Genomic DNA, 25,090 nt, shown 5'->3' with positions numbered 1-25,090 from the left:
CGCCGGAAGGCTGGATTCCTGTGGCCGCAGCTCGGCCGCAGCTAAACCGCCATTGGCAAGTGGCAAGCGGAAGTTCTCCGAGGACACCAATTCTCCTTGCAACCCTTTAAGTCCCACCCCTCCGGTCTAGGCGGCGTCTCCGTGGCGACATGCTGCGATGTGCGGCTGCGCAAGAGTGACGGGGCTCTGGCGAGTGGGAGGGGGTGTTTTGGTTCTCGCCGCTCGCCGTCCTTTCCAGACCTGGCTGTCGGAAAGCTGCTTGGTCCTGCTTTGCCTTCCCCTTCCCTTCCCTTTCCCGACCCGGATTTTCCCTCCTTCCCTTTACGCGCCTTTCTTTGATCGGCTGCCGCCCGGGGTCCGGGCCATTTTCCGGGCCGGGCGCACGAAAGCGCGCGGCCCCGGGCCCGGTATATGACCCGCCGCCCTGCCGCCCCTCGCTTCCTCCGCCCCATGTGGCTGCGGGGCCACGGCGGCGCTGCCCACTATGGCCCGGAAAGCAGTTAGCAGGAAGCGGAAAGCGCCTGCCTCGCCTGGAGCCGGGAGCGACGCTCAGGGCCCGCAGGTGAGGGCTTACAGGCCTGGGATGGCCAGAACCCCAACAGAGGCGTAGGGGGTTCCAGCTGGGGACGGGACCCAGGGGCCAGGGCGGGACAAGAGCCGGGGTCCGGGACTGTAGAGCCGCGGCCGGTCCTTCTGCAGTTTACTGGCGTGCAGGCGGGCCGGAAGGGTGAAGAGCCAAAAGGAAACTCCAACATGACGCCTTCCGCTGGAAGGCTGCAGCTGGGGATAGAGCTGGAGGAGAAGCCAGGACCTCCTGGGTCCTGCAGGGAACTGAATTCAGGGGGAATCTGGGAAGAGGCCGAAGTCAGCCTTCCGCTGACACCGTGAATGTGGGCCGATTGTCCCTTATCAAGGAGACAATCTTCCAAGCTAGGTGCTGGTCCTTTTAGACACCTAGAAGAAACACCAGGTGTCATCTCTATACTGCCCCCTTTGGAGAGGAGAGCCCCTCGGACTTGGGGTTCCGACGCTGGTTACTCTTCCTTTTCACCCCGTTGGTATTTGAGCTTTCGAATTCTAAAACTGCCCGCAGCGCAAGTCGCGCGATGTCAGATGAGCGGCCATTGACCACATCCCTGGAAGACACGGGACCCCACTCTGGCTCTTTGAAAACCCTTTATGCTCTACGGGGAGCACAGGCGGAGAGGGAGAAGGGGGCTGGGTAGAAATGCAGCCCAGGTGGGTTCGGTAATCTGGGCCTCATTACCCCCCTGTCAAGGACACCTGAGTAGATAGGGTTTCTGAGTCCTCCACTTTCCTCAAAGGTCTGGGAAACGTTTCATCGTGTTTACCCATTTTCTTTTCTTTTTCGAGACAGAGTTTCTCTGTGTAGCCTTGCGCCGTTCCTGGAACTCACTCGGTAGCCCAGGCTGGCCTCGAACTCACAGAGATTCACCTGCCTCTGCCTCCCAAGTGCTGGGATTAAAGGCGTGCGCCACCACCGCCCGGCTATTTACCCATTTTCTAAGTAGGATTCACTGTGAGAACCGTTCTTCAGTGCAAGACGAGTTGAGCTGTGCTTTCTGGGTTGTGAATCTTCGGTTACATTTTTGATTGTGTAAATCCTGAAGGACGAATTCTCGGTTCTTCTTCTCTAATACAGTGGGATTTCTTGTCTTCGAGGAAAGTGGCCAAACCTCTGATTTCTGATGTTGATTTCCACAGTTTGGCTGGGATCACTCTCTGCACAAACGGAAAAGGCTCCCCCCGGTGAAGAGATCCTTAGTGTACTACCTGAAGAACCGGGAGGTCCGGCTGCAGAATGGAACCAACTACTCTCGGGTGTTACATGGTTACGCAGCACAGCAACTTCCCAGTCTCCTGAAGGAGAGAGAATTTCACCTTGGGACCCTTAATAAAGTGTTTGCTTCTCAGTGGTTGAATCATAGGCAAGTGGTGTGTGGCACAAAATGCAACACGGTAAGTGTCAGGAGGGCTTTTCCCTGGGGTCTGAGGTGCGCGTGCGCGGTTTTTCCTGCTCTAGAGCCTTTCACTGTGCATCGTCCCCATCTGTTTACATCTCCTTTTATATAAGCAGGTTGGAATCTGTTAAGAGATTTTTCACGGGCTGGAGAGATGGCTCCAGTGGTTAAGAGCACTGGCTGTTCTTGCAGAGGTCCTGAGTTCAATTCCCAGCAACCACATGGTGGCTCACAACCATCTGTAATGAGATCTGGCGCCCTCTTCTGGCATGCAGACAGAACACTGTATATGTAATTAATAAATCTTTAAAAAAAAAGACTTTTCAGTAGTAATGTTAGGACAGAGGTGCTCAAGGAAGGAACAAACCCAGGCGGGTCTGGGCTCCTCAGGAGAAGTCCCCCATGAGTTCCTTACTCTCATCCTTCCCACCTGCTCATCCCCTTTTTCCTGCTCCTTCACACTTCTGCGTCTTCTGATAGTGTCAGATGAACGAGTGTCTTTAGGCCTCTGGCTCTGTGTCGGCTGCTGCTTCTGGTGTTTTGGCTTCATCTTTTAAGTAGGAGACCTCAAGGAAGGACAGAAATTGACGCTCAGCGCACCACTCAGGGTTCATGATAGCAACAACTTAGCTGCTGTGTACCAGCCAGCCTTTGACCCAGGTAGAAGTGTCTAGAACTTGACTGAAAGTGGAAATAAGGCCAATATTCTTTCTCATGTAATAGAATCCAAACATAGCGCCTGGACTGCTAGGCGGTAGAATTGCTTAAGTTCCGGACAGGACTGTCCACTGAGACCCTGTCTCGAAAGAAACACAAAGGGAAGATATGAACAGTTACTATGAGACAGACAGACAGACAGACAGCGGTGGCGGTGCCCGCCTTTAGACGCTGTAGAAATGGTTGATGCTACAAGAGACAGGGCTGGTGTTGGATAGATGATTCTGGCTAGCCCTCCCTCCATTTTAACTCACCTAGTGTGACTAGGCGGGTAATGTTGAGTGGTGTGTAAATTGACTCTGGACCAAAACATGCCTGGGGTTACCTAAAAGAGAGGTTACTCTACATCGAGAAAACCTTGGGCCAGTGAGCTTGTTCAGTGGAAAGATGCTTGCCGCCCAAGCCCGGCAACCTGAGTTTGATCCCCAGAACCCATATACAGGGTGGAAGAAGAGAACTGATTCCATAAAGTTGATTTTTTTTTTTTCTGACCGCCACATGTCTGCCACAGCACACTTTCTGAGACACACACCACACTCAACAACACAAACACATAATAATAATAAATTTAAAAAAAATCTTGGGTGCTTAGTGGGCAAAAGTTGCCAAGCCTGCCAACCCGAGTTCGACCCTCAAAACCCATGTGATGGGGCTGGAGAGATGGCTCGGGGTTAAGAACACTGACTGCTCTTCCAGAGGACCCGGGTTCAATTCCCAGCACTCACGTGGCAGCTCACACCTGACTGCAACTCCAGTTTCAGGGGACCTGACACCCATAAAGTAACCCATATATATGATGGCAAGAGAACAAGCTACCACAAGATGACTGTACATGGTTGCTGTGGCATGTGTACCCACGGCCAAATATAAATACAAGTTAAAAAAAGACAAAAACTATCAAATACCTTAACCATGAGAAGTGTCTTTATAAAGACCATAGGCAAAATTTTAAACAATTTTGAGGAAGGAAATAATACTATGGTGGTTGGGGCCAAACTTTCACTTCTCCTTTTGTTAAAGGTTGTTTGTGTTACATATAACACTTTCAAAACTAGGTGCTGGCAGCAAGCCTGCACAGAACTTCCTTTTTCTGATTTCAGGCGTGCCCTGGGGTTTAGGAAACATTGTTGACGCTTGGAGTAGGAAAAGTATCTTGTTCCTTTAACCCATTGTCAGTATTGAAGATGAGCATATTGTCTGATAATTGAATGTATTCTGGACTAGAAAGATGGCCCAGCAGTCAAGGGCACATGGAGGTTTGATTCCCAGCCCCACTTGTGGCTCTCAGTCTAGAACTCCAGATCCAGGAGATCTGATCTCTTCTGGCCTCTGAGGGCACATGTGTGCTGTTTAGACATACATGCAGACAAAACACCCATTCATAACATAAGTTTTCTACAAAATTTACTCTTAATACCTACTTCTGTTTTCCTAACTTAAAAATCTATTTTAGCCAGGCAGTGGTGACGCAGGCCTTTAATCCTAGCACTCGGGAGGCAGCGGCAGGCAGATCTGTGTGAGTTCAAGGCCAGCCTGATGTACAGAGTGAGTTCCAGGACAGTCAGGGCTATACAGAGAAACCCTGTCTCAAAAAATCAAAAACAATTTTCATTTTTTAAAATTTCATGTGTGTTTGTGAGTGCTGCGTTTGCCACAGTAAGCATGTGGAGGTCACAGTTGACGGATGTTGGTTCTCTCCTTCCACCGCGTGGGCTCCAGGAATGGAACTCGGGTCCTCGGCCTACTGAGCTCAGTACCCTCCTAACTTCATCCATCCTTTGCCTGTTCTCTTCCCTTTCGCTGTTTGCCCTGGAACTCGGTGTAGACCAAGCTAGCCTTGACCTCACAGAGATGTGCCTGCTTCTGCCTCCCCGATCCTGGGATCACAGTTGTGTGTAATCACTCCTGATTCCTAACTTAGACGTAATACCTCTGTCTTCCTATAGCTTCATGACTTAAAGAGCTTGGAAGTGGTGGAGGCTGTCATCTTTTGTGTTTTGAGACAGGCTCTCATGTAGGCCAGGTTGGCATCTATTTTACTATAGAGCCAAGGCTGACCTTGGAAATCCTAAGTCCTCCAGCTCCTGTCTGGTAACTGTTGGGATTGTACACAGGTCCCACCACACTTGGCTGTTTTCTTTTTTTTATTTTTATGTGTATGGGGACTTTGCCTGTAAGTATGTCTGTGTGCCCTGTGTGCAGAGTACCTGAGGAAGTGGGTATTGGATCCCCTGGAACTGTGGTTAACAGATTAGCCGTCGTATGGGTGCTGGGAACCAAACCGGGTCCTGTGGAAGAGCAGCCAGTGCTCCAGAACCAGTTGCTTTTTCTTTTGGTGGTGGTTGTTATTTGTTTTGTTTTGGGGAGTAGGGGACAGGGTTTCTCTGTAGCCCTGGGTGTCCTGAAACTTTGTAGACCAGGCTGGACTTGAACTCAGAGGTCTGCCTTCCTCTGCCTCCTGAGTACTGAGATTAAAGGCATGTACCGCCATGTCAGGCTGTTTTCTTTTTATAGTGTTATTTTTTTCTTTGCTTCTAGAACCAAAGCAGGGAACCAAGAACAGTGTTCTCCCCACCCCACCCCCTTGACTTTGTGACATTTGGCAAATGCTTCTTACTTTAGTATTTCCTTATGTTGGGGTAGGTGGCTTGCAACCTGATCTTACGTAGCCAAAGCCTGCTTTGAACTCGTGAGCCTCTTGCCTCTACCTCCCAGCTGTCCTTGGTTTTGTTTCTGTAAAACAGTAATAGCATTCATTATCTGGTCTGCCAGTCCTCTGGAAACTACCTGGGTGAGACCCTGGCACTTGAGGTTGAGGTGGGTGGATCTCTTGAGTTTCATGACAGCCAGAGCTACTTAGTGAGACCCTGTTTCAAAAAGAAAAGAAAACTGTGATCTGTGAGTGAGATTTCAATGTCAGTATGACAAGCTTCAGGTATCTAAAGAGATTTGGAATGGGTTGTAAAGTCTGACCATCTAGGATTTTACTTTATAGGGGTATGAGAGACATGGGGAGAATATGGTTAAGATACTGCTCCAGGGAGAGAAAAATCCAAGAGGAATTGCCATGAATTTTACTATGAGAGAGAATGAACTAAAACCAAATGATGAGGGAGAGGCTAGAGAGAGAGATGGAAGACATTATCTCAGGTAGAATCTGAGATAATGTGCTTTTATCAATTAGTCGATATTTACGAGAAGGTAAATTTGTATTGGGAATTATTAAAGACACCTTTGGCTTCAGTTCCATAACCTTTTCTTAAAATTTCAAAATTTATTGTGTATATAAATTTTCTGGGCAAGATGTAGGATAGTTCCTAGTTTTCCTGTGATTTTCCCCCCGCCCCACCCCCAAAGGTGAGTACTATTGAGCCAAGGACCTTTGATCTTTAAAGAGGAGCTACACGCACAGCCTTGGAGGGAACCCCTGTGTTTACCAGGCAGGAGCCTGGAGAGTACACGGAGTACAAACAAGAGGAGGGCTGGGGAGGGGCAGGCGGTTTAAAGAGAAGGGTCTGATGTGCAGGTAGAGGCATTTTGTTTATTTAGAAAGGTTTTTGCTGTTAGGTTTTTTGTTTGAGACAAGATCTCATATAGTCTAGGGTGGCCTTGAACTCCTGGTGTTAGGGTTGCCTTGGCTCGAGCTCTCAAGTGCTGGGATTACTGGCATGGATCACCCCATGTGGAGCTAGCTGGGTTTTGAGATGGGGTTTCCTTCCTTCCCTGTAGACGAGGTTGGCCTCTGACTGGAAGTGGTTCTCCTGTAAGGCACCATCCCTGGCAGAGATATTTCAATTAGAGAGGAATTCAGTTCTCATCGTGATGCCCTCTAGCCAAAAACTACAGTAGAACACGTGGGATAAACTCCCTCTGGAGAGGGAGACCTGTCCCGTAGGAGGGAGGGCCTCCCCTAAGAGGGTGTCGGAAGGAACAGAAAGGATTTGCGTTGGGCGTTTTAGAGGAAGTCTTAAGGACTCTGCTCTGCATGGGATGCTGTTAGGAAGTGAGGGTGAGTTCCTTGTACACCTTGTCTAGAAGGACGGGAAAGCCATAGCTGGTAATGGTGAAGCGGCCGCTCATCTTCACCAGGGTAAGGACATGTTTCATCTGCTGTGGCTTTGACAGTAGTCGTGTTTGATCTCTGTTCAGATGATTAGAGAACGGCCTGTTCTGATGCTGATGAACACAAAGTCCTAGCCAAAGTACCAGGCTAACTTTGGTGTTCAGGCTGCTTTTTCTTTCTCAGCGTCTCCTCAAGCCATGGCCGTAGTGTACTGTTGAGTTCACAGATGGACTTGTGGTCATGAAGCACACAAGTTAATTGCTGCAACTGGTTGTCAAATAGGAGGGAGGTCTTGAGGCAGCCCAGTTTTGGAGGTAGGATGGTTAAGCATCAGGGCCGAGAAAGTAGCTGTAATATTAATGATTTCAGAGATTATCTGCTCAGAGTAACCAAAATTGTAAAAGCATAACATGGTAGTCACCATGTCACATGAAGCAAATAGCACACTTCATTTTCCATGGCCAGATATTCAGTTCTCCTGATAAGTTGTGTGTGTGTGTGTGTGTGTGTGTGTCTTGTGTTTTTGAGACTTTTGTGTAGCCATGAGTAGCTTGAACTTGCTGAGTGGATCATGCCTCTGCCTCTTGAGTGCTGACGTTGAAGGCATGTGCACCAGTGGGTACAGTCTTTTAGAGAAGGATTTATTGGCCAGATGCAGCGGTGCCAGCCTATAATCCCAACTACCCCAGAGATAGGTGAGGGAAGAAGATCAAAAGGTTTCGGCCTGCGGAGCTAGAGAGATGGCTCAGTGGTTAGGAGCATTTGCCTGCTTTTATAAAAAGTTTATGGTTAGATCAATTGGTAGTGTGCCTTCCTGTCATTCAGGAGACACTGGACTTCTTAGAACTATATTCCCAGCACTTCTGAAAACTATATATGGCATTGCACATTTATTATAATCCCAGTATTAGGGAGGTAGAGACAGGAGCATCTGGAATTCAAGGCAGTCCTTGACTACATAGCAAAATCTGAGGCCAATCTAGATGACATAAAACCCTATCATTAAATAAAAATAGGGGTGGAAAGATGGCTCAGTGGTCAAGAGCACTGACTGCTCTTCCAGAGGACCGGAGTTCAATTCCCAGCACCCACATGGCAGCTCACATTTGTCTATAATACCCTCACACACAGATACATGCAGGCAAAACACCAGTGCCTATAAAATAAAAATAAATTATTAAAAAAATAATAAAAATAAGGCCAAGCAGTGGTGTCCCACACCTTTAATACCAGCACTTGAGAGACAGAGGCAGGTGGATCTCTGAGTTCGAGGCCAGCCTAGTCTACTGAGTGAGTTTCAGGACAGCCAGTGCTACACAGAGAAACCCTGTCTTGAAAAAAAGAAAAAGAAAAAATAGAACTTCAGTGTTAGCCTGAGCTACAGTATGAGTTTAGGGAAGTTAGTGAGACCTTGTCTCAAGATAAAATGTAAGGGCAATTGAGATGACCCAGTAGGTAAAATATGTGCTGTGCAAGCAGAAACAAGCGAGCCGTTCCTCAGCGCGGTGAGGATGAGCTACTTTCCCAATGCTGTCTTCTGACCTCTGCATGTGCAGCCGTGGCGTGTGTGTGTGTGTGTGTGTGTGTGTGTGTGTGTGTGTGTGTGTGTGTGTCTCATTACACTCACGCTCTCTCACATAACCACGTAAAGAGAGCTGGAGATAGAGCTGGGTAGTAGAATACAAGGCCTTAGGTTCAGTCCCCCAGCATTAGAGAGGAGGGTGGGTGGAGATGGAGCGATTGAGGGCAAGGCCACTTGTCGGAGTGGCTCTGGAGGGGCAGGGTGGGTGTGGTAGTAGCTCAAGGGTGCTTGCCTAGTGCAGTGCAGTGCCCTGGTTTAGATCCTAATACCACCCTCACTGCCCCCCAAAAGGTGGCACATCTGTAATCCCAGCTGTTCAGGAGGTGAGGTAGAAGGTTCTCCAAGAGGAAGTCTGGGTGATAGAGATTCCAGACCTCAAAACATTTCAAAAATCATTGTATTGGCCTTAGCTACCAGGCATATATCTTTTTTGTTTTTCGAGACAGAGTTTCTCTGTGTAGCTTTGCGCCTTTCCTGGAACTCACTCTGTAGCCCAGCTACCCTCAAACTCACAGAGATCCGCCTGGCTCTGCCTCCCAAGTGCTGGGATTAAAGGCGAGCGCCACCACTGCCCGGCTTCGGCATATACCCTTATCCCCCACCACACACGAGGGCTAATCGCAGTACTATCAGGTGAACACATTTTGTAGTTAGGAGAGAAACCTGCTAATTATCTGCCTCCCCTCCCTCTTTAATCCCAGAATGGGTGGTTTCCTTATTTTTAGGACTAATTTTGTTTTTGTTTTGTTGGGAGGGTCTTGGGGTCTCAATAAGTTGTCTTGGGTATGCGTGAACTTGATATACAAAACAGGCTAGCTTAGAACTCAGAGATGTGCCTGCTTCTGCCTTTCTAGTGTTGGGATTAAAGTGTGTGCTACCACTTCCAGCCAATTTCATTTTGATTGTTTTGTTTTTGTTTTTCAAGACAGGGTTTCTCTGCATAACTCTACTGTCCTGGAACTCACAGTGATCTGCCTGCCTCTGTTTCCCGAGTGCTGGGATTAGCAGACAATTTGATTTTATTGGGAGGATATTTAGGTTGGAAAATTATTTCTTTGTGTATATGTGAATGTTTCTGGTTGGAAATAATTGTGGCAATATTTTATACTCCCTAAGGTTCTATGCAGAGTTGATTTATGCATAAGGCTTTAGGAAGACCGTGAGTTAAGAATGAGTTTATGCCTCTTATGTGTGGTGATAGTATACTTGTTTCTCCCTGTCTTGTCTTTTGGAAGGCATTGCTAGAATGAGATTTGGGCCTGTTTAATGTAGTGCTTTGCTCTTTTTAGGCTGTTTTCTGTATGTAAGGAAGCTAATGATATTCCCATACTCCTTTGCCTGTGCTGGGCATATAGCTCAGTAACACTCTGCCTAGCATGATGAGGTCCTGGTCTCTTCCTCAGCCCTGTAGCAAAGCAAGGTAGGGCCTGAGCATGAGCAGCAGGAGGGAGGAGACAAGACGTTATTTAGGGCAGCTTTCCTCCTTGGGGATATTGATGATTTCTTTGTTGTCCAAGACTGTGCCACATTGAAGGAGATTTCAGACCCAGGCTCTGCTCTGTGGGGGCCAGAAATCACTTTTTCTGTCTCCACACCTCCAGTTACTATAGTGATTAAATGCGTGTAAACTCATAGATTCACTACCACGCAGTTTGAAGCACTTGTACTTCCAGTTGATAAGTAACACCTGCATAGTTTGATGCGATCTGAGCCCTTGATTTCAGGAGCAGTTTATTTGTGGTTTCAGTGCACAGAGAAGGAACATGTCATCTCTTTTGGTGCTCATAGCCTTTATCCAAGCTGGATCTTTGGTCGGCATTATAGTTAGTATCGGGATTACGGGTGTGTGCCACCATGCCAGCTGGGCATTTTTCTGTTAAGATCCCAGTGTGGCTGATGAGAGGGGTGGGGGACAGCTGCTCAGTGGCCAAGCATGCACTTGCTGTGCCCGACACCAGCACCAGAGATGAAAGAGTGGGAGCCTAGACAAGTAAGAGTTTGTCCTGGTGGCACCATGAGTATTACTTCCCTTCCTAAATCTGAAGTACAGGGCTGCTTTTTCCAGTTCTAAAAGATAAGAGAAACTATATGGATTGTTAGGATTCTTTATAGTAAACCATACTTCTCAGACCTTTCGCTGAAATACCCCTAGACTGCTCAGTCAATATCTGGACAGTACTGAGCCAGTGTGGAATCCTTGCAGTTCTAAAATAATCTTAAAAATATTGTAAGCCAGGCAGTGGTGGCACACACCTTTATTCCCAGAACACAGGAGGCAGAGGCAGGCAGATCTCTGTGAGTTCCAGGACAGCCTGGTCTACAGAACTAATTCCAGGACATCCAGGGATACACAGTGAAACCTTGTCTCAAAAAAAAAAAAAAAACGATTGTATATTTTGCTCTATTATGTATGTATATATATTTGCCATTGTATTAATAAAAAAATACCTTGTTTCTGGGAGTGTAGCTCAGGAAAGTTCATGAGGCTCAGGGTTCAATCCTCTTCAACACACACCCTCTAAATACTGTATTGCTGTATTGGGGTGTGGAAGTCTTCTGTCGTCTACTGACTAAATGAGTGCTCCCAGATGAGATACTAGTTTCTTGTAGAAACCAAAGCACCAAATACATATACATGCCACCGTGCCCAACTTTTGATCTTACATTTATATCATAAAAAATTTGGACACAGCATATATTTTGAAGAACAGGGAATTTATTCATTAAGTGCTAGTTTATCTGTGCAGTAAAGTACTTTGTAGCCATGAAAATCTGTGTAGAAAGCTGGGAATAGTGGCATGCACCTACATTTGTAACACTTGTGAGGTACAATCAGGAGTTCAAGGTGGTCTGCTGCTGAATGGCAAGTTTGAGGCCAAAAGGCTACATGAGACCCTGTTTCAAAAAAGAGACAACAGTAAGTAATGTGGCCAGCACCTGTTGGTACAGGCTTGTAATCCCAGCACTCAGGAGCTAGAGACAGGCAGCTCTCTCTGAGTTTGAGGCCAACCTAGTTTATATACTGAGTTTTGGATAGCCATGGCTACATAGTGAGGCTTCTTTTTGTTTCTTTCTGTTTTTTTGTTTTTTTTTTCTTCTGTTTTTTTTCCCCCTCCTTTTTAAAAAAGATTTATTTATTGTGTATACAGTGTTTTGCCTGCATGTATGCCTGCACTCCAGAAGAGGGAGCCAGATCTCATTATAGATGGTTGTGAGCCACCATGTGGTTGCTGGGAATGGAACAAAGGACCTCTGGAAGAACACCCAATGCTCTTAACCTCTGAGCATCTCTCCAGCCCTCTTTTTTCCCAGTTTTTCAAGACAAGGTTTCTCTGTATAGCCCTGGCCTGGGCAGGGATAAAAGGACTCAGAGATCCACCTGCCTTTGCCTCCCAAGTGCTGGGATAAAAAGGATTAAAGGCATGTACCACCGCCGCCTGGCTGAGACTCTGTGTTTAAAAAAAAAACAAAAAAAAAAAAACAGACAAAACAAAATCAAAGCTAGCCTGGCTATAGAGTAAGTTCAAGGCCAGCTCTGGACAGTGTAATTGTCTGAGGACACTCCACTCTCCCCTCAAAATGTATAGAACTACCATGAAGCCCTGGTTCAGATTCTGAATAGACACACAAAAGTCTGGTGAGCCAGCATGATGCTTTAGCAGGTGAAGGCACTTGGCATCAAGTTTGACCTGGGTTTAATCCTTGGGACTCACAGGTAGGAGGAAAGAGCTAACTCCTGCAGGTTGTCATGTGACCTCCACAGGTGTGCCATGTTAGCTCTGTGTGTGTGTGCATGCACATGCACAGACAGGCAAACATGAGCACAAATAAATATGCAATGTATGGCTGGGGGGGATTGTCTTGGTCAGGTTAATTGAGGTGGAAAGACCCATGTTCATCATCTGTGCCTCCTGACCATGCATGCAGTGTGACCAGCTGCCACAAGCTCCTGCTGCCCTGATGCTGCGATCAGGATAAGACGGGACCTTGGGACAGTGAGCCAGGGCCCCTTCCTTCAGCTGCTCTGCCCGGTGGTTTCCTGCAGCGAGACAAATGACTCGTACAGCCGTTGGCCTTCTTGGCACACTGACTCCATTGTTTCTTTGTCTTGGCTCTCTCCTTTGTTCTTTCTATCTGTAATCGTTTCTCTTCTTTAATGTCGGAATCAAGACCTCTATGTATTTACATTGGTGGGTGTGGAGAAGAGAGGAAAACATTTGAGAGAATTGATCTCTCCTTCCACCAAATGACTGTCGGGAATCTGACTCAGGGTGTCTGCCTTGGAGTAGGGCGTCTTCAGAAATGGATACTGTGTTTCTAGTAATTCTCTGAGGTTCCCTTCCCTTTGGAAAGCCATTGTCCTGCGGGTGCATTTATGTGTCTTCCGCACCCGCCCACATGCATTGCTTACTAATCTTCCATCTTTCTCAGTAACAACCTTTGCTTGCTCTTCCCGCTGTCTGAGAAGGGAAGATGCCGGGAGCCAGAGCCTGAGGCTTTCCTCCCTGAGCTACCAGTGTCTGGCACTGGTCCCAGTAGGTTAGTGTGGAACAGTCGCACTCTGAGTGTGTAACGGATCTGCATTGAAGCTTCTGCCCTTGTAAGTGTAGAAAGCAATTCTGTGCCAGCTCCTCACATCCCTGTGCTCCTCTGGGAAGAGGCAGGATGGTCAGTCCTGCACGAGGTCCTTGGCATTCCGCTTTCCTAGTCACCTCAGTTTTCACCGGTTTTTAAGCCTTGAGGCTTAAAAGGCTGTACAACTACTTAATACAATAATTACAGACTGCAATTTCAAGGTTTCTTTTACTTAATCGTGTGTGTGTGTGTGTGTGTGTGTGTGTGTGTGTGTGTGTGAATATGTGCATGTTAATGAAGATGCCTGGGGAGGCCAGAGGAATTAGACTCCCCTAGAGCTGTAGTTACAGGTGTTTGTGAGCCACCTTACATGGGGGGTGGGAACCAGACTTGGGTCCTTTGCAGGACCTGTTAGCCACTGGGCCCTGTCACCAGCCCCTTTTCTTTGCTTTTGAGATAGGCTGTCCTGTAGCCCAGGCTGACCTCAAAATTCTGTTCCTCCTGCTTCTGCTTTGCAAAGTGCTGAGATTCTAGGTGTGTGCCACTATACAGTGGTGCCAAATGTTTGCAGTACCAATAAGAAAGATTGAAGGGCCAGCAAGAAGGCTGAGTGGGTAAGGGTGTTTGCTTCTCAGGGTGAAGGCAGATGTGTTCAACCTTTGGACCTTCCCTACCCCACCCCCGTGGTTTTATTTTTTTATTTTATATATATATATATTTTACAATACCATTCAGTTCTACATATCAGCCATGGGTTCCCCTATTCTCCCCCCTCCCACCCCCTCCCCGTGGTTTTTTTGTTGTTGTTTGGGTTGTTTTTGTTGTCAAGGCAGGGTCTCTCTGTGCAGCCTTGCCTGTCCTGGAACTCACTCTGTACACCAGGCTGGCCTCCAAAGAGCCACCCGCCTCTGCCTCCTGAGTACTGGGTTAGAGGCATGCACCACTGCTGCCAGGCTAGACACCCCCAGAGTGGAAGGAGAGAATTAACTCCATGTTACGCTTGGACAAAATTTAATACTTTCTTCTTTTTCTTTTTCCTTTCTTTTCTTTCTTTTTCTTTTTTTTTTAAGTCTACAGCACCTGGTATTCTTAGATGGTCTCCCATCCAAGTACTAACCAGGCCCAACCCTGCTTAGCTTCTGAGAGCAGAGGAGATCAGGTGCATTCAGGGTGGTTTGACCGTAGACAGAATCTGTTTCTAATCTGTTGATGTAAAATATTAAACTTTCCCAGCACTCAGGAGGCAGAGCCAGGCGGATCTCTGTGAGTTCAAGGCCAGCCTGGTCTACAGAGCGAGATCCAGGATAGGTACCAAAACTACAAGGAGAAACCCTGTCTCGAAAAACAAAACAAATGTTAAACTTTAATATTAAGTCATTTTAAGTTATTTCGTGTTTCATTTGACTAATGGCCTTAGCTATGCCATTAATAATTCCAAGAGTCCTGCTGTGTTTGGCAAATGGATCTCTGTGAGCCTCAAGGCCAGATGGGTCTACATAGTGAGTTCCAGGCCAGTCAGGGCTACACAGTGAGACCTTGTTTCAAAACAGAAAACAGCAGTGAAACTCCTCTGAGTTTGCTATAGAGGAGACTCTTAATTGAACAAATGAGTGTTTGTACCCAGTGTTGACCACACTCAATAGCAACTGTGTTTTGTGTGCCTCTTTTCTCTTGCAGCTCTTCGTAGTGGATGTCCAGACAGGCCAGATCACCAAGATTCCCATTCTGAAAGACCGGGAACCTGGAGGTGTGTCTCAGCAGGGCTGTGGTATCCATGCAATAGAGCTGAATCCTTCTAGAACACTCCTAGCCACTGGAGGAGACAACCCAAACAGTCTTGCCATCTATCGACTGCCTACATTAGATCCTCTGTGTGTGGGTGACGTAAGTTTTTCCATTGGTCCTCATTAGAACTAACCTTGTTTTAAAACATGGATCCTCTCCTAACCTAGAAAGGGGTGGATTTTCCTGACTTGGGGGTGAGGGTAGAACAGAGAGCAGAATGGAGGTTGGGATTCCATAGGTAAGAGCCAGGACATGTGTGTGATAGAAGGGACAGATGGCACGTCTCTGTGGCTAAGAGTGGGGCTGTTTTTCACTTCACAGGGTCCATGGATCTCCCATTGCCCTGGCAGAAAATAAACGTGCCAATTTATCTACAGTCAGGCATTGTTTTTTGCTCCAGGAGCATAGCAATGAATAGAATTAATAAAGCCCTTGCCTTTAGTACAGTGCTGAGTGTGACCTGTGAGCCAGTGTGTGTATCATACAAGTCAGTAACATGTAGTGTGACTTGCACCATAGAGGAGTATCTGCAGGCTAAAGGGGTGGGGAGTAGCGGGAAGATGCTGTTTCAGAGGGAGGCAGAGAGAGCGTCAGTGAGAAGACATGTGAACAAGGAGAGAGACTTAAAGGAAGCGTGGGCAGCGCCATGGGAGTGTTCCAGGCCAAGAGAAGACTCTGAGCTGTGTCCTCTGGACATTTTATTTGTTTGATTTTGGGTTTTGGTATTTTGAGTCAGGTTCTCTAAGTAGCCCTGGCTGTCCTGGAGCTCCTTGTGTAGTCCAGGCTGGTCTCACTGAGATCCTCCTGCCTCTGCTTCCCAGTGCTGGGATTAAAGGTGTGCGACCCTTTTTGAATTCTTGTCTGCAGGAGTGCCCGTTTCTTCTGCCTTTGATTCTTCCCAGATATTCTGAGCTCTTACTCTACAGGTTAAGAGCATCAGAGGCCGTGTTTTTGTTTTTTGTTGTTTTACAGTTATTTGTGTGTGTGTGGGTACACATGCTGGTGCACACGTGGATCTGTGTGTGGGTGCACTTGTGAATGTGTGTGGGTACACATGGGTGCACACATGGAGACCCGAGGACACTGAGAAGTACTGCAGTGCCCGCTCCATTCGCTGTGGGTTTTGGGGATCACACTCAGGCCCTCAGACCTGGCAGCACCTGACTTGCTGAGCTGCTTTGCTGGCCCTGTTTTGTTCCACGGCACGGTTCCATATGTGCTCCTGCCGTCCTGGACCTTGGGGTCCTCTGCCTCAACTTCCTGAATTACAGGCCTGTGCAACCATGCCCTTTTGTACTTAAATGTTTTACAAGCTATTTCCAGTCTGACCTGTATGCTTTTTAGGAGAATTCATTATGCTCCTTATTTTACTAATCTGTTGTTGTTGTTGTTTTCCTCTCTGTTCCTGTCACTTACCCTCTAAGGATGGACACAAGGATTGGATCTTTTCCATTGCATGGATCAACGATACTATGGCAGTGTCTGGTAAAGTTGCCCTCCTTTAGGAAGATTTGATGTGGCAAAGAGGAAGTTTAAAAATTATAGTAGTGTGATAGAAAATAACCTACTAACACTAGCAGGGGCCATGGGCCTTGTTTTCTTGTTTTTATTTATTCATTTATTTGGGTGGTACTAGGGTGAAATCAGGGCCTTGGTTATGCTGATTGGGTCCCCTTACCACTCAGCTATATTTCCCAGATGCCCCCACCTCACCCCCTCACCACCACTCTTTGTTGAGGGGCACAGGGTCTCCCATTGTGGCCAAGGCTGGTGTGGAACTCATACGTGGTCTAGACTGGTCTTGAACTTGCAGCATTCCCTTTGTCTGAGCCTCTTTTCTGCTGATACTGTAGGAATGACTCACTGTACCCAGCTTAGGGGACTTGTGTTTTCTCGGTCATTCCACCTGAAGTGTTTTAGATTAAGTAATTGTGTGGGTGGGCACGCTCATGCCTTGGCACACATGGGGATCCGAGGGTGACTCTCAGCTCTTAGTTCTCTCCTCCTTCCCAGAACTTGGGAGGTGAAAGCAGGAAGATCAGGAGTTCATGAGCCAGCTTGGGCTATGTTAACATCCTGTCTCAAAGATTAAAAAATAGGAACAGAGGGCTGGAGAGACGGCTCAGCGGTTAAAAGCATGGGCTGCTCTTCCAGAGGTCCTGAGTTCAATTATCAGAATCCACATGGTAGTTCACAGTCGTCTGTAATGAGATCAATTGCCCTCTTCTGGCATGCAGGCATGTATGTGGATAGAGTGTTCATATGTACTTTAAAATACATGAGATAAATCTTAAAAAATAGGAAGAGAGAAGAGTGGAGGACAGAACCATAAGCAAACAAATATCTCTGTGTATGGGCTTTAATGTGAATTGTTTCTAATGGGATATAAATGTTCGGTGTTGCTGTGGGTGACGTGCCCCCCCCCCCCCCAGGACCGAACCCAGGGCCCTGTGCTTGCTAGGCAAGCACTCTACCACTGAGCTGAATCCCCGAACCCGACGTTTTATTTTGTTGGAGAATCAGGAACAGGTTCAGAGAAAAAAGTCCTCTTTGAATGTGTGAGGCTGGGGATGAACTCAGCACTGGGCAGGGGTAAAGAAAAGAAAGCTGCTGGTTCATTATTGTTTACTAAGGAAAATAATTAGTAGGTTTTGTTTGGCTTATGACATTTAAAATTGAATTTAGGAGCCAAGCATGGTGGCGCACGCCTTTAATCCCAGCACTCCTGGGGCAGAGGCAGGCGGATCTCTGTGAGTTTGAAGCCAGCCTGGTCTACATAGAGAGGCCCAGGAGACCTAGGGGGTCAGGGTCAGAGACCCTGCCTTTAAATAAATAAATGATAGATAGATTATAGATAGATAGATAGATAGATAGATAGATAGATAGATAGATAGATATTAATAAATAAACATAGATAGATGAACAGACCTCAAGTCTTTGTGCTCAAGCAACTATTCTACTTCTGAGTTACATTCCCAGCACAAAAACAGCCATCTCAGGGCTGGAGGGATGGCTCAGTCATTAAGAGCACTGGCTGCACTGGGCGGTGGTGGTGCACGCCTTTAATCCCAGTACTCGGGAGGCAGAGGCAAGTGGATCTCTGTGAGTTCGAGGCCAGCCTGGTGTCCAAAGCGAGTTCCAGGAAAGACGCAAAGCTACACAGAGAAACCCTGTCTCGGGGGGAAAAAAAGTACTGGCTGCTCTTCCAGAGGACCCAGGTTCATTTCCTAGCCCCACATGGCACTGTAACTCCAGTTCTAGGGCTTCTGATACCCTTACATAGACATACATGCAGGCAAAACACCAATGATTATAAAATTAAAAAGTCACCAACAAAAAACCCAGCTATCTTTTTTCCTTTTCTTTTTTTTTCTTTTTTTTTTTTTTTAAATACCTGAGATGGCCTCCATAGCCCATGCTTAGCTCAAACTCACTATGTAGCTAAGGATGACATTGAACACCTGATCCATTTGCCTCCCCCTCCCAAGGGCTTAGAACATAGTTACATGCCATCATACTAGGTTTTCTGTGATGCTGGAGATTGAACCTAGGATTTCCATGCATGATAGACAAGTGCTGTATCAAGTTATATCTCCAGCACTAAGAATTCATTCTTGGGGCTGGAGAGATGGCTCAGAGGTTAAGAGCACTGCTTCTTTTTCCAAAGGTCCTGAGTTCAATTCCCAGCAACCACATGGTGCCTCACAACCATCTATAATGAGATCTGGTGCCCTCTTCTGGCCTGCAGGGATATGTGCAGACAATACTGTATGCTTAATAAATAAATAAATCTAATAAAAAAAGAAAGTCATTTAAAAAAAAAAGAATTCATTCTTGGCCAGATGTGGTGGTGCACACCTTTAATTCCAGTACTCAGGGAGGCAGAGGCAGGCAGATCTCTTTAAATTGGTTGATGGACCTCTGTAAAATTGAATATAAAGAGATGTTTCTAGAGAAAGAAGTCTAGATGAAGAAATCTGGCCGGGCGGTGGTGGCCCATGTCTTTAATCCCAGCACTCGGGAGGCAGAGGCAGGTGGATCTTTGTGAGTTCGAGGCCAGCCTGGTCTACAGAGCGAGATCCAGGACAGGCACAAAGCTACACAGAGAAACCCTGTCTCGAAAAACCAAAAAAAAAAGACATCTGAACTGAGTATGATCCTAGCACTCAGGATGCTGAGGTAAGAGTAATGCTACAAGTTTGAGGCCAGCCTAGGTTATAGACTGAGATCTGTCTTAATGCATACCAGCCAGGTGATAATGGTGGCACACAGGTGCCGGGCAGATCTCTGTGAGTCCAAGTCCAGCCTGGTCTACAGAGTGAGTTCCAGGACAGCCAAGACTGCTTGAAACCCTGTCTTGAAAAACAAACAACAACAACAACAAAAACAAAGCATACTGCAGTATTTGGGGTGGACCGTGTAGCTAAGCTCTAGTGCCAGGCAGTATGTTGAAAAGGCCCATATAGTCTTCTGGGGGGTTTCTCATGGAGGGTTAAATATATTTGACATCTGGGGATCTCCTACGCTGCAGGTTCACGGGATGGTTCTATGGGACTCTGGGAGGTGACAGATGATGTATTGACCAAAAGCGATGCAAGACATAATGTATCACCAGTCCCAGTGTACGCTCACATCACTCACAAGGCCTTAAAGGATATCCCCAAGGAGGACACAAACCCGGACAACTGCAAGGTGCGAGCGTTAGCCTTCAACAACAAGAACAAGGTATGAACTCACCAAGCAAGGGACCTCAGAAGCCTGTCCCTTCTGACTTTGTCTTGGGGGATCCTTTCTCTTCCAAGGCAGTGCTTGCTGACTTGGCTTTAAACTCACAGGGCACCCTCTTTAGAGGCTAGGACTGCCAGTGAGGAGTTACAGTGGACTGAGAAGCTCAGCCTTTGTCTCTGCTGTGTTTGGCCGGGGTGACCATGTTTGTGGTCTGCTTCATAGTTTCCCTGAGACCACCCTACTCTGACACTGCCTCATTTGCATGTGCCTTCTCAGGTGCTCTAGTTTGGCTTTGGTTTCCACGCCTCTAAAAGCCATCACTTGTTTTTAAGCTCCTCTCTTTTCCCTGCTTCCTTTATCTTGCACCTGCCCGAGTTTCACCTAAATCACTGTGCCAGATCTCCTGACAGTGGGGTTGTAAGCAGAATCTAAGACTAGACCCAGGGCCCAGAAAGGAGACAGACTTCTGCAAAATCTGAAAAAGGCCCCAACTGGACTCATTTTTTTTTTTATTTTATTTATGTGTGTGAGTACTTTGCCTGCATCTGTGCATGGGCGTGTGCACACAAGGCCCTGACTTAAGCTCGCACACTGGGACTGAGAAAAACAGCCTTTCGTTTGTGAGCTCTGCTCTAATAGTCTTGAGGACATCAGGGGACTCTGACTTAGGAAGGACATTTTCACCCACAGATGTGTGTTCATGTGATTGTTAGAGACTAGACTTGCTTTGCGGAGTTGAATATACTACCTGCTGCAGTCCGTGGGATGAGGTGAAAGCATCCTTGATGTTGTCTCCGGGACAGGTGTGGAGGACAAGAGAGCCCCACCCCTCAGGCTCCTCCCCTGCGTGTGTGGTACTTCAGTTTGCTGCAGAGCGTATTATAACTTCCTCTTCATTGCTCTTGTAGGAGTTGGGAGCAGTATCACTGGATGGATACTTCCATCTCTGGAAGGCTGAAAACACATTGTCTAAGGTGTGCACACGACTTGGTAATTTTATATGATAATTTATCATAGGTTTAAAATACTGTCATTCTTCTAGAGGCAGAATGGATTTGTCCAAAACACCTTTTCTCCCAAGGTCTGAGAATAAACTTGCATAGTACATGAAGGTATGAGTCTAGCATGCTTCTCTTGAGGAAAAGTCTGTATCTTTTAAATTTATTTTTGAGGCATGATCTCTGTGTGTAGCCCAGTCTGGTCTTGTGATCTTCCCACTTCCCACTCTCAAAGACTGGAAATACTGACAACCAGACCCTGCTTAAGCAGGAAAAGGCCTTTGTTTTGTTAACGTTTTAAGACAGGGTTTCTCTGTGTAGCCCTGGCTGTCCTGGAACTTGCTTTGTAGACCAGGCTAGCCTCCAACTCAAAGAGATCTGTCTGCCTCTGCTTCCCAAGTACTGGAATTAAAGACATGTGATACCACCACCCAGCATCTAAATTTTTTTTTTTTTTAATTTTGTTTTTCTTTCTTAAAAGATTAGCTAACTAGGTAGCCCTGGCTTGTCTCAAACTCAGGATCTTCCCTCAGCTTTCCAGTGCCAGAATTACAGGAAAATCTTTTAAAGAGACCCGAGGTTGCAACAACACAGTTAAGGAGAAAACAGATTTGTTAATGATACCTGCTGGCAACTTTTTTGTACAGTCAAGTGTTTATGTGGGTCATCAGTCCATGTCTTGTCTGTGCTGCTTATAATATCTATAAGGAGCTTTTTCTAAGGAGAAAGCAAAGCTCTGGGGATTGACACAGCAGCCTTGCACTCCACTGGCCCTGCCTAGTGTCTTACATAAGCAGGCAGAGTGTGTAGATTTGCTCGTCCTCGGGGTCAAATAGGAAGGCTGACTCGGGTTCCCTGGGATGGAGTCAGTTTTGTGGGTACGCGTTCTCTGGTGGACAGTTCCCATTGCTTGGGAAACTGGCTGAGCGTAGTCAGAAATGAGTCCCTTTATCTGAAGAGCAACAAGGGTGAGAGTTAGGCTTAGTGGCCTGGGCTCATTCCTGGAAATAAACTATAGTTCTTGGCTTTTCCTGGCATTCTAATTATTTAATTCCAGCTTTACCTTTTCCCCAACCCAAAAGTTACTTCATGTACTTGGTTTTGTCCCTGGCTTAGGTAGGTAATTTGTGTATAAAGGAAGCCCACAGAGGTAAGAGCACAAGAATGCCCATTTTATGCTAATTATGGATGTACCTCTTTTCAGCTCCTTTCCACCAAATTGCCATATTGTCGAGAGAATGTATGTCTGGCCTATGGTAGTGAATGGTCAGTGTATGCAGTGGGCTCTCAAGCGCATGTCTCCTTCTTGGATCCACGGCAGCCATCATACAACGTCAAGTCTGTCTGCTCCAGGGAGCGAGGCAGTGGTAAGGCCCTGTGTGTTTCTTCAGCTTAGCACTACATTGCAAATGGGTTTTCCCTTTTGTGTCTTCTTTGACTTCCAAACAAGAATGGTGATCTGTGTGTAGCACGTAGAAGTATTTGGTGACAGAAGAGAGGAACTTACTTACCTGCATGTGGCAACAGAATGTCCAGGCTGAAGCAGCCTTTGGTATGAAGCACTGTGAGGAGATAAGCGGTTAGCACTAGTCCCTTGGGAAGGTTTTGCTGGGGCCCTGCCTGAGCTAAAAGTCTTTCGTACTGACCTCGTGGGAGGAGTTAAAGAGTGTGGGGTCACTTTTGGATGTGATGATAAGTATGTAGTGTAAGGTACAGATACACCTCAAGAAGCTGAAGAAAGTACGGGTTTTAGTTCTGATCAGTGGGTCCTAGGTCTTAGCATCTAACACTGGATTGTGGCTGGGAACCAAACCCAGGGCTCTGTGCTTGTTTGAACTGCTCTGCCGCTGAGCTATATCCATAGCTCCCAGCTGCTATTCATACAGCATATTCTAAGAGCCATCACTTAGTTTCTATAGTGGAAGAGACTTGTGCTGGTACTACACTTAACAGTTCAGAATACTTTTCTCTGAGAACTCATTTCCTCCCACCAAGAATCCTGCTTTTCCAGAGAACCTGAGTTCGGGTTCCAGCACTCACATTGAATGGCTCACAGCTTCCTATAACACCAGCTCCATGGGGTCTGTCATCCTGTTCTGGTTTCCATGGCCAGCAGCACTCCTGTGTACATACACACACACACACACACACACACACACACACACACACACACACACACACACAGAGTACACAGAGTACACAGTACACAATGATTTTTAAAAACATAGACACCGAAGCCGTGGTACACACTTTTTTTAATGTGCATTGGTGTTTTGCCTGCATGTACATCTGTGTAAGGGTGTCGTCACATAAGAGCCTCTGGAACTGGAGTTCCAGTTTTAAGCAACCATATGGGTGCTGGGAATTGAGCCTGGGTCCTTTGAGAGAGTAGCCAGTGCTCTTAACTGCTGAGCCATCTCTCCAGTCCCAGGTGCACACCTTTAATCCCAGCATTTAGGAGGCAGAATCAGGCAATACTCCCTGAGCACTAGGCCAGCCTGGTCTACAGAGTGGGTTCCTGGACAGCCAGGGCTGCACAGAGAAACCCTGTCTCCAAACAAACAAACAAAAGGAACAGTGGGGGTTACAGTTTAGCCTCCTTTTCAAACAGTGTTGTTTCTGTGTAGATACTACAAAAGCAGTTTTGTTTTTGTTTATTGTTGGGGAAGGTGGGTGCCATGATGCTGATTGGAAGTCAGAGAACAGTTTGAGCGAGTTGTTTCTCTCCTTCCATGGGAGTTACAGGAATCAAACTTAGGTGGTCAGCCTTGACACCCTCTCAACAACGCTAGGATCTATTTGCAAGTAGTTAAGATGTATAAATTTTCGGGCTGGAGAGATGGCTCAGAGGTTAAGAGCACTGACTGCTCTTCCAGAGGTCCTGAGTTCAATTCTCAGCACACACATGATGGCTCCCAACCATCTGTAATGAGATTTGGTGCCCTCTTCTGGCCTGCAGACATACGTGCTATATACATAATAAATAAATAAATATTAAAAAAAAAAAAGATGTATAAATTTAGACTAGAGAACAGTGGATATAATGAAAGCTGGAGAAGGAATAGGATATAGCTGGAATAGTGTACAATGAAAAGTCTTAAGAGGGTTTTTTAAAATTTTTATTATTATTGTCATCATCATTATTATTACTGTTTTGTTTTTGAGACAAGGTCTCACATAGGTATCTGGCTACCTGGAGTTTGCTGTGTCAACCAGGCTGGCCTTGAATTCACAGATCTGATTCCCTCCCCAGTACTGGAATTAAAGGCGTACACCACCATACCCAGCTTTGAAAGGATTTTGGTTACTATTCATGGAGGCAGCTTGCATGAGGAAATACTAGTTCACAAAGGTTCCTAGCTCCACACAGATGCCAAGAGATACCTTTTGCCCTGTACTTACTTAGTCACAGGTACAGCAGATGTATTTTCCCTTTGATCCAAAGGTAACTTGCTGTAAATAACATAATACCAAATCCTTCCTGTAGGGCCATGCTGATAACAGGAAGATAATAGTGAGCTGTAGTGTCAGTAATGTGATAGAGCAGAGCTAATAGTTAGAAGACTCCAGTGCTACTCAAGGGTATGGCATACAGAGAATGTCAGACACACGATCTTTGGCAGAAAACAACGTGGATATTCCCAGCAATGTGGCTTATTAGCAGAGTCCTGTTTAGCCATTTGGGTCATACTGTCCCTGATTGCTCTGTGCTTTTCTCTCTCAGGGATCCGATCAGTGAGCTTCTACGAACACATTATCACTGTGGGCACAGGGCAGGGCTCCCTGCTCTTCTATGATATCCGAGCACAGAGATTTCTGGAAGAGAGGCTCTCAGCTTGTTATGGGTCCAAGCCCAGGCTGGCAGGGGAGAATCTGAAACTAACTACTGGCAAAGGCTGGCTGGTGAGTAAGCTCAACCCTGAAGGATGGTTGCTTGCCGTGGAGGGAGTGGAGGGAGCGTCTTCGCTCTGCCTGCCTCCTCACTTTCGCTCTTGCCATTCCTTAGAGCAGAGCAAAGCCTTTCCCCTGACTGTGTTTGTGGCCGTGCACACTGGCCCTGGGGAAATGGAGGCCCAGTGGGTGGGTGGTGGTAAGCGCTTGTCATCTCAGCACTGTAAACTGAAGGAAGGTTGTAGAACAGAATGAAAGACGGTCAGACGTGCTGATGCCTTAAGATCTTCTCCAGGTAACAGCGGCACAAGGAAAAGAACTTCCTATTGCTGCTGCCAGCGAGTTATCATGAACAAGTTTGACTGCGGAAAGCTGAAGGTGAAGACTTTCAGCGCAGTAATTCTTTATCCTGTTTAGTTGGGAAGATGAGACCAGTTTCCGTGAAAACCGATCGTGTGACATCAGGTTATGGGTATAGAGCCCTCTCCTCAGGCAGAGACCGGAAGTCGGTCCATCCCTTCCTGTCCTTTCCTAGCAGTGCTAACGGTCTTCTTCTCTTCCCACAGAATCATGATGAAACCTGGAGGAATTACTTTTCGGATATTGATTTCTTCCCCAACGCTGTTTACACCCACTGCTACGACTCGTCTGGAACGAAGCTCTTTGTGGCAGGAGGGCCCCTCCCTTCTGGGCTCCATGGAAACTATGCTGGACTGTGGAGTTAATGACAACTAACTGTCTCCCAAATGCAGATTGACACTAACTTCCA

At 46.7% G+C, this 25,090-nt stretch overlaps 1 protein-coding gene and 1 non-coding gene across 3 annotated transcripts; one reads left to right on the top strand and one right to left on the bottom strand.

The window, feature by feature from the left end:
* The first annotated feature begins 117 nt into the window (after positions 1-117).
* Dcaf12 (DDB1 and CUL4 associated factor 12) lies at positions 118-25,090 on the top strand. Of its 2 annotated transcripts, none has more exons than XM_006985948.4 (9): positions 118-562; positions 1,726-1,980; positions 14,597-14,803; positions 16,129-16,189; positions 19,236-19,429; positions 20,341-20,406; positions 21,635-21,797; positions 24,155-24,333; positions 24,888-25,090. In XM_006985948.4, exons 1-9 carry the CDS (start codon positions 485-487, stop codon positions 25,044-25,046), a joined length of 1,362 nt encoding a protein of 453 aa, XP_006986010.1. In that variant the 5' UTR covers positions 118-484; the 3' UTR covers positions 25,047-25,090. The 2 variants fall into 2 exon arrangements, with proteins under 2 accessions (XP_006986010.1, XP_015860019.1); XM_016004533.3 differs by lacking the exon at positions 118-562 and adding an exon at positions 707-1,239.
* On the bottom strand, positions 13,988-14,106 carry LOC121827792 (5S ribosomal RNA). The gene has a single exon (XR_006070086.2). It is a non-coding gene; the product is annotated as a 5S ribosomal RNA (ribosomal RNA).

This window comes from Peromyscus maniculatus, chromosome 2 (genome assembly GCF_049852395.1).
Source record: "Peromyscus maniculatus bairdii isolate BWxNUB_F1_BW_parent chromosome 2, HU_Pman_BW_mat_3.1, whole genome shotgun sequence".
NCBI lineage: Eukaryota > Metazoa > Chordata > Mammalia > Rodentia > Cricetidae > Peromyscus > Peromyscus maniculatus.
Note: the sequence above shows the minus strand (reverse complement) of the source record. Positions and strands in the feature narration are given on the sequence as shown.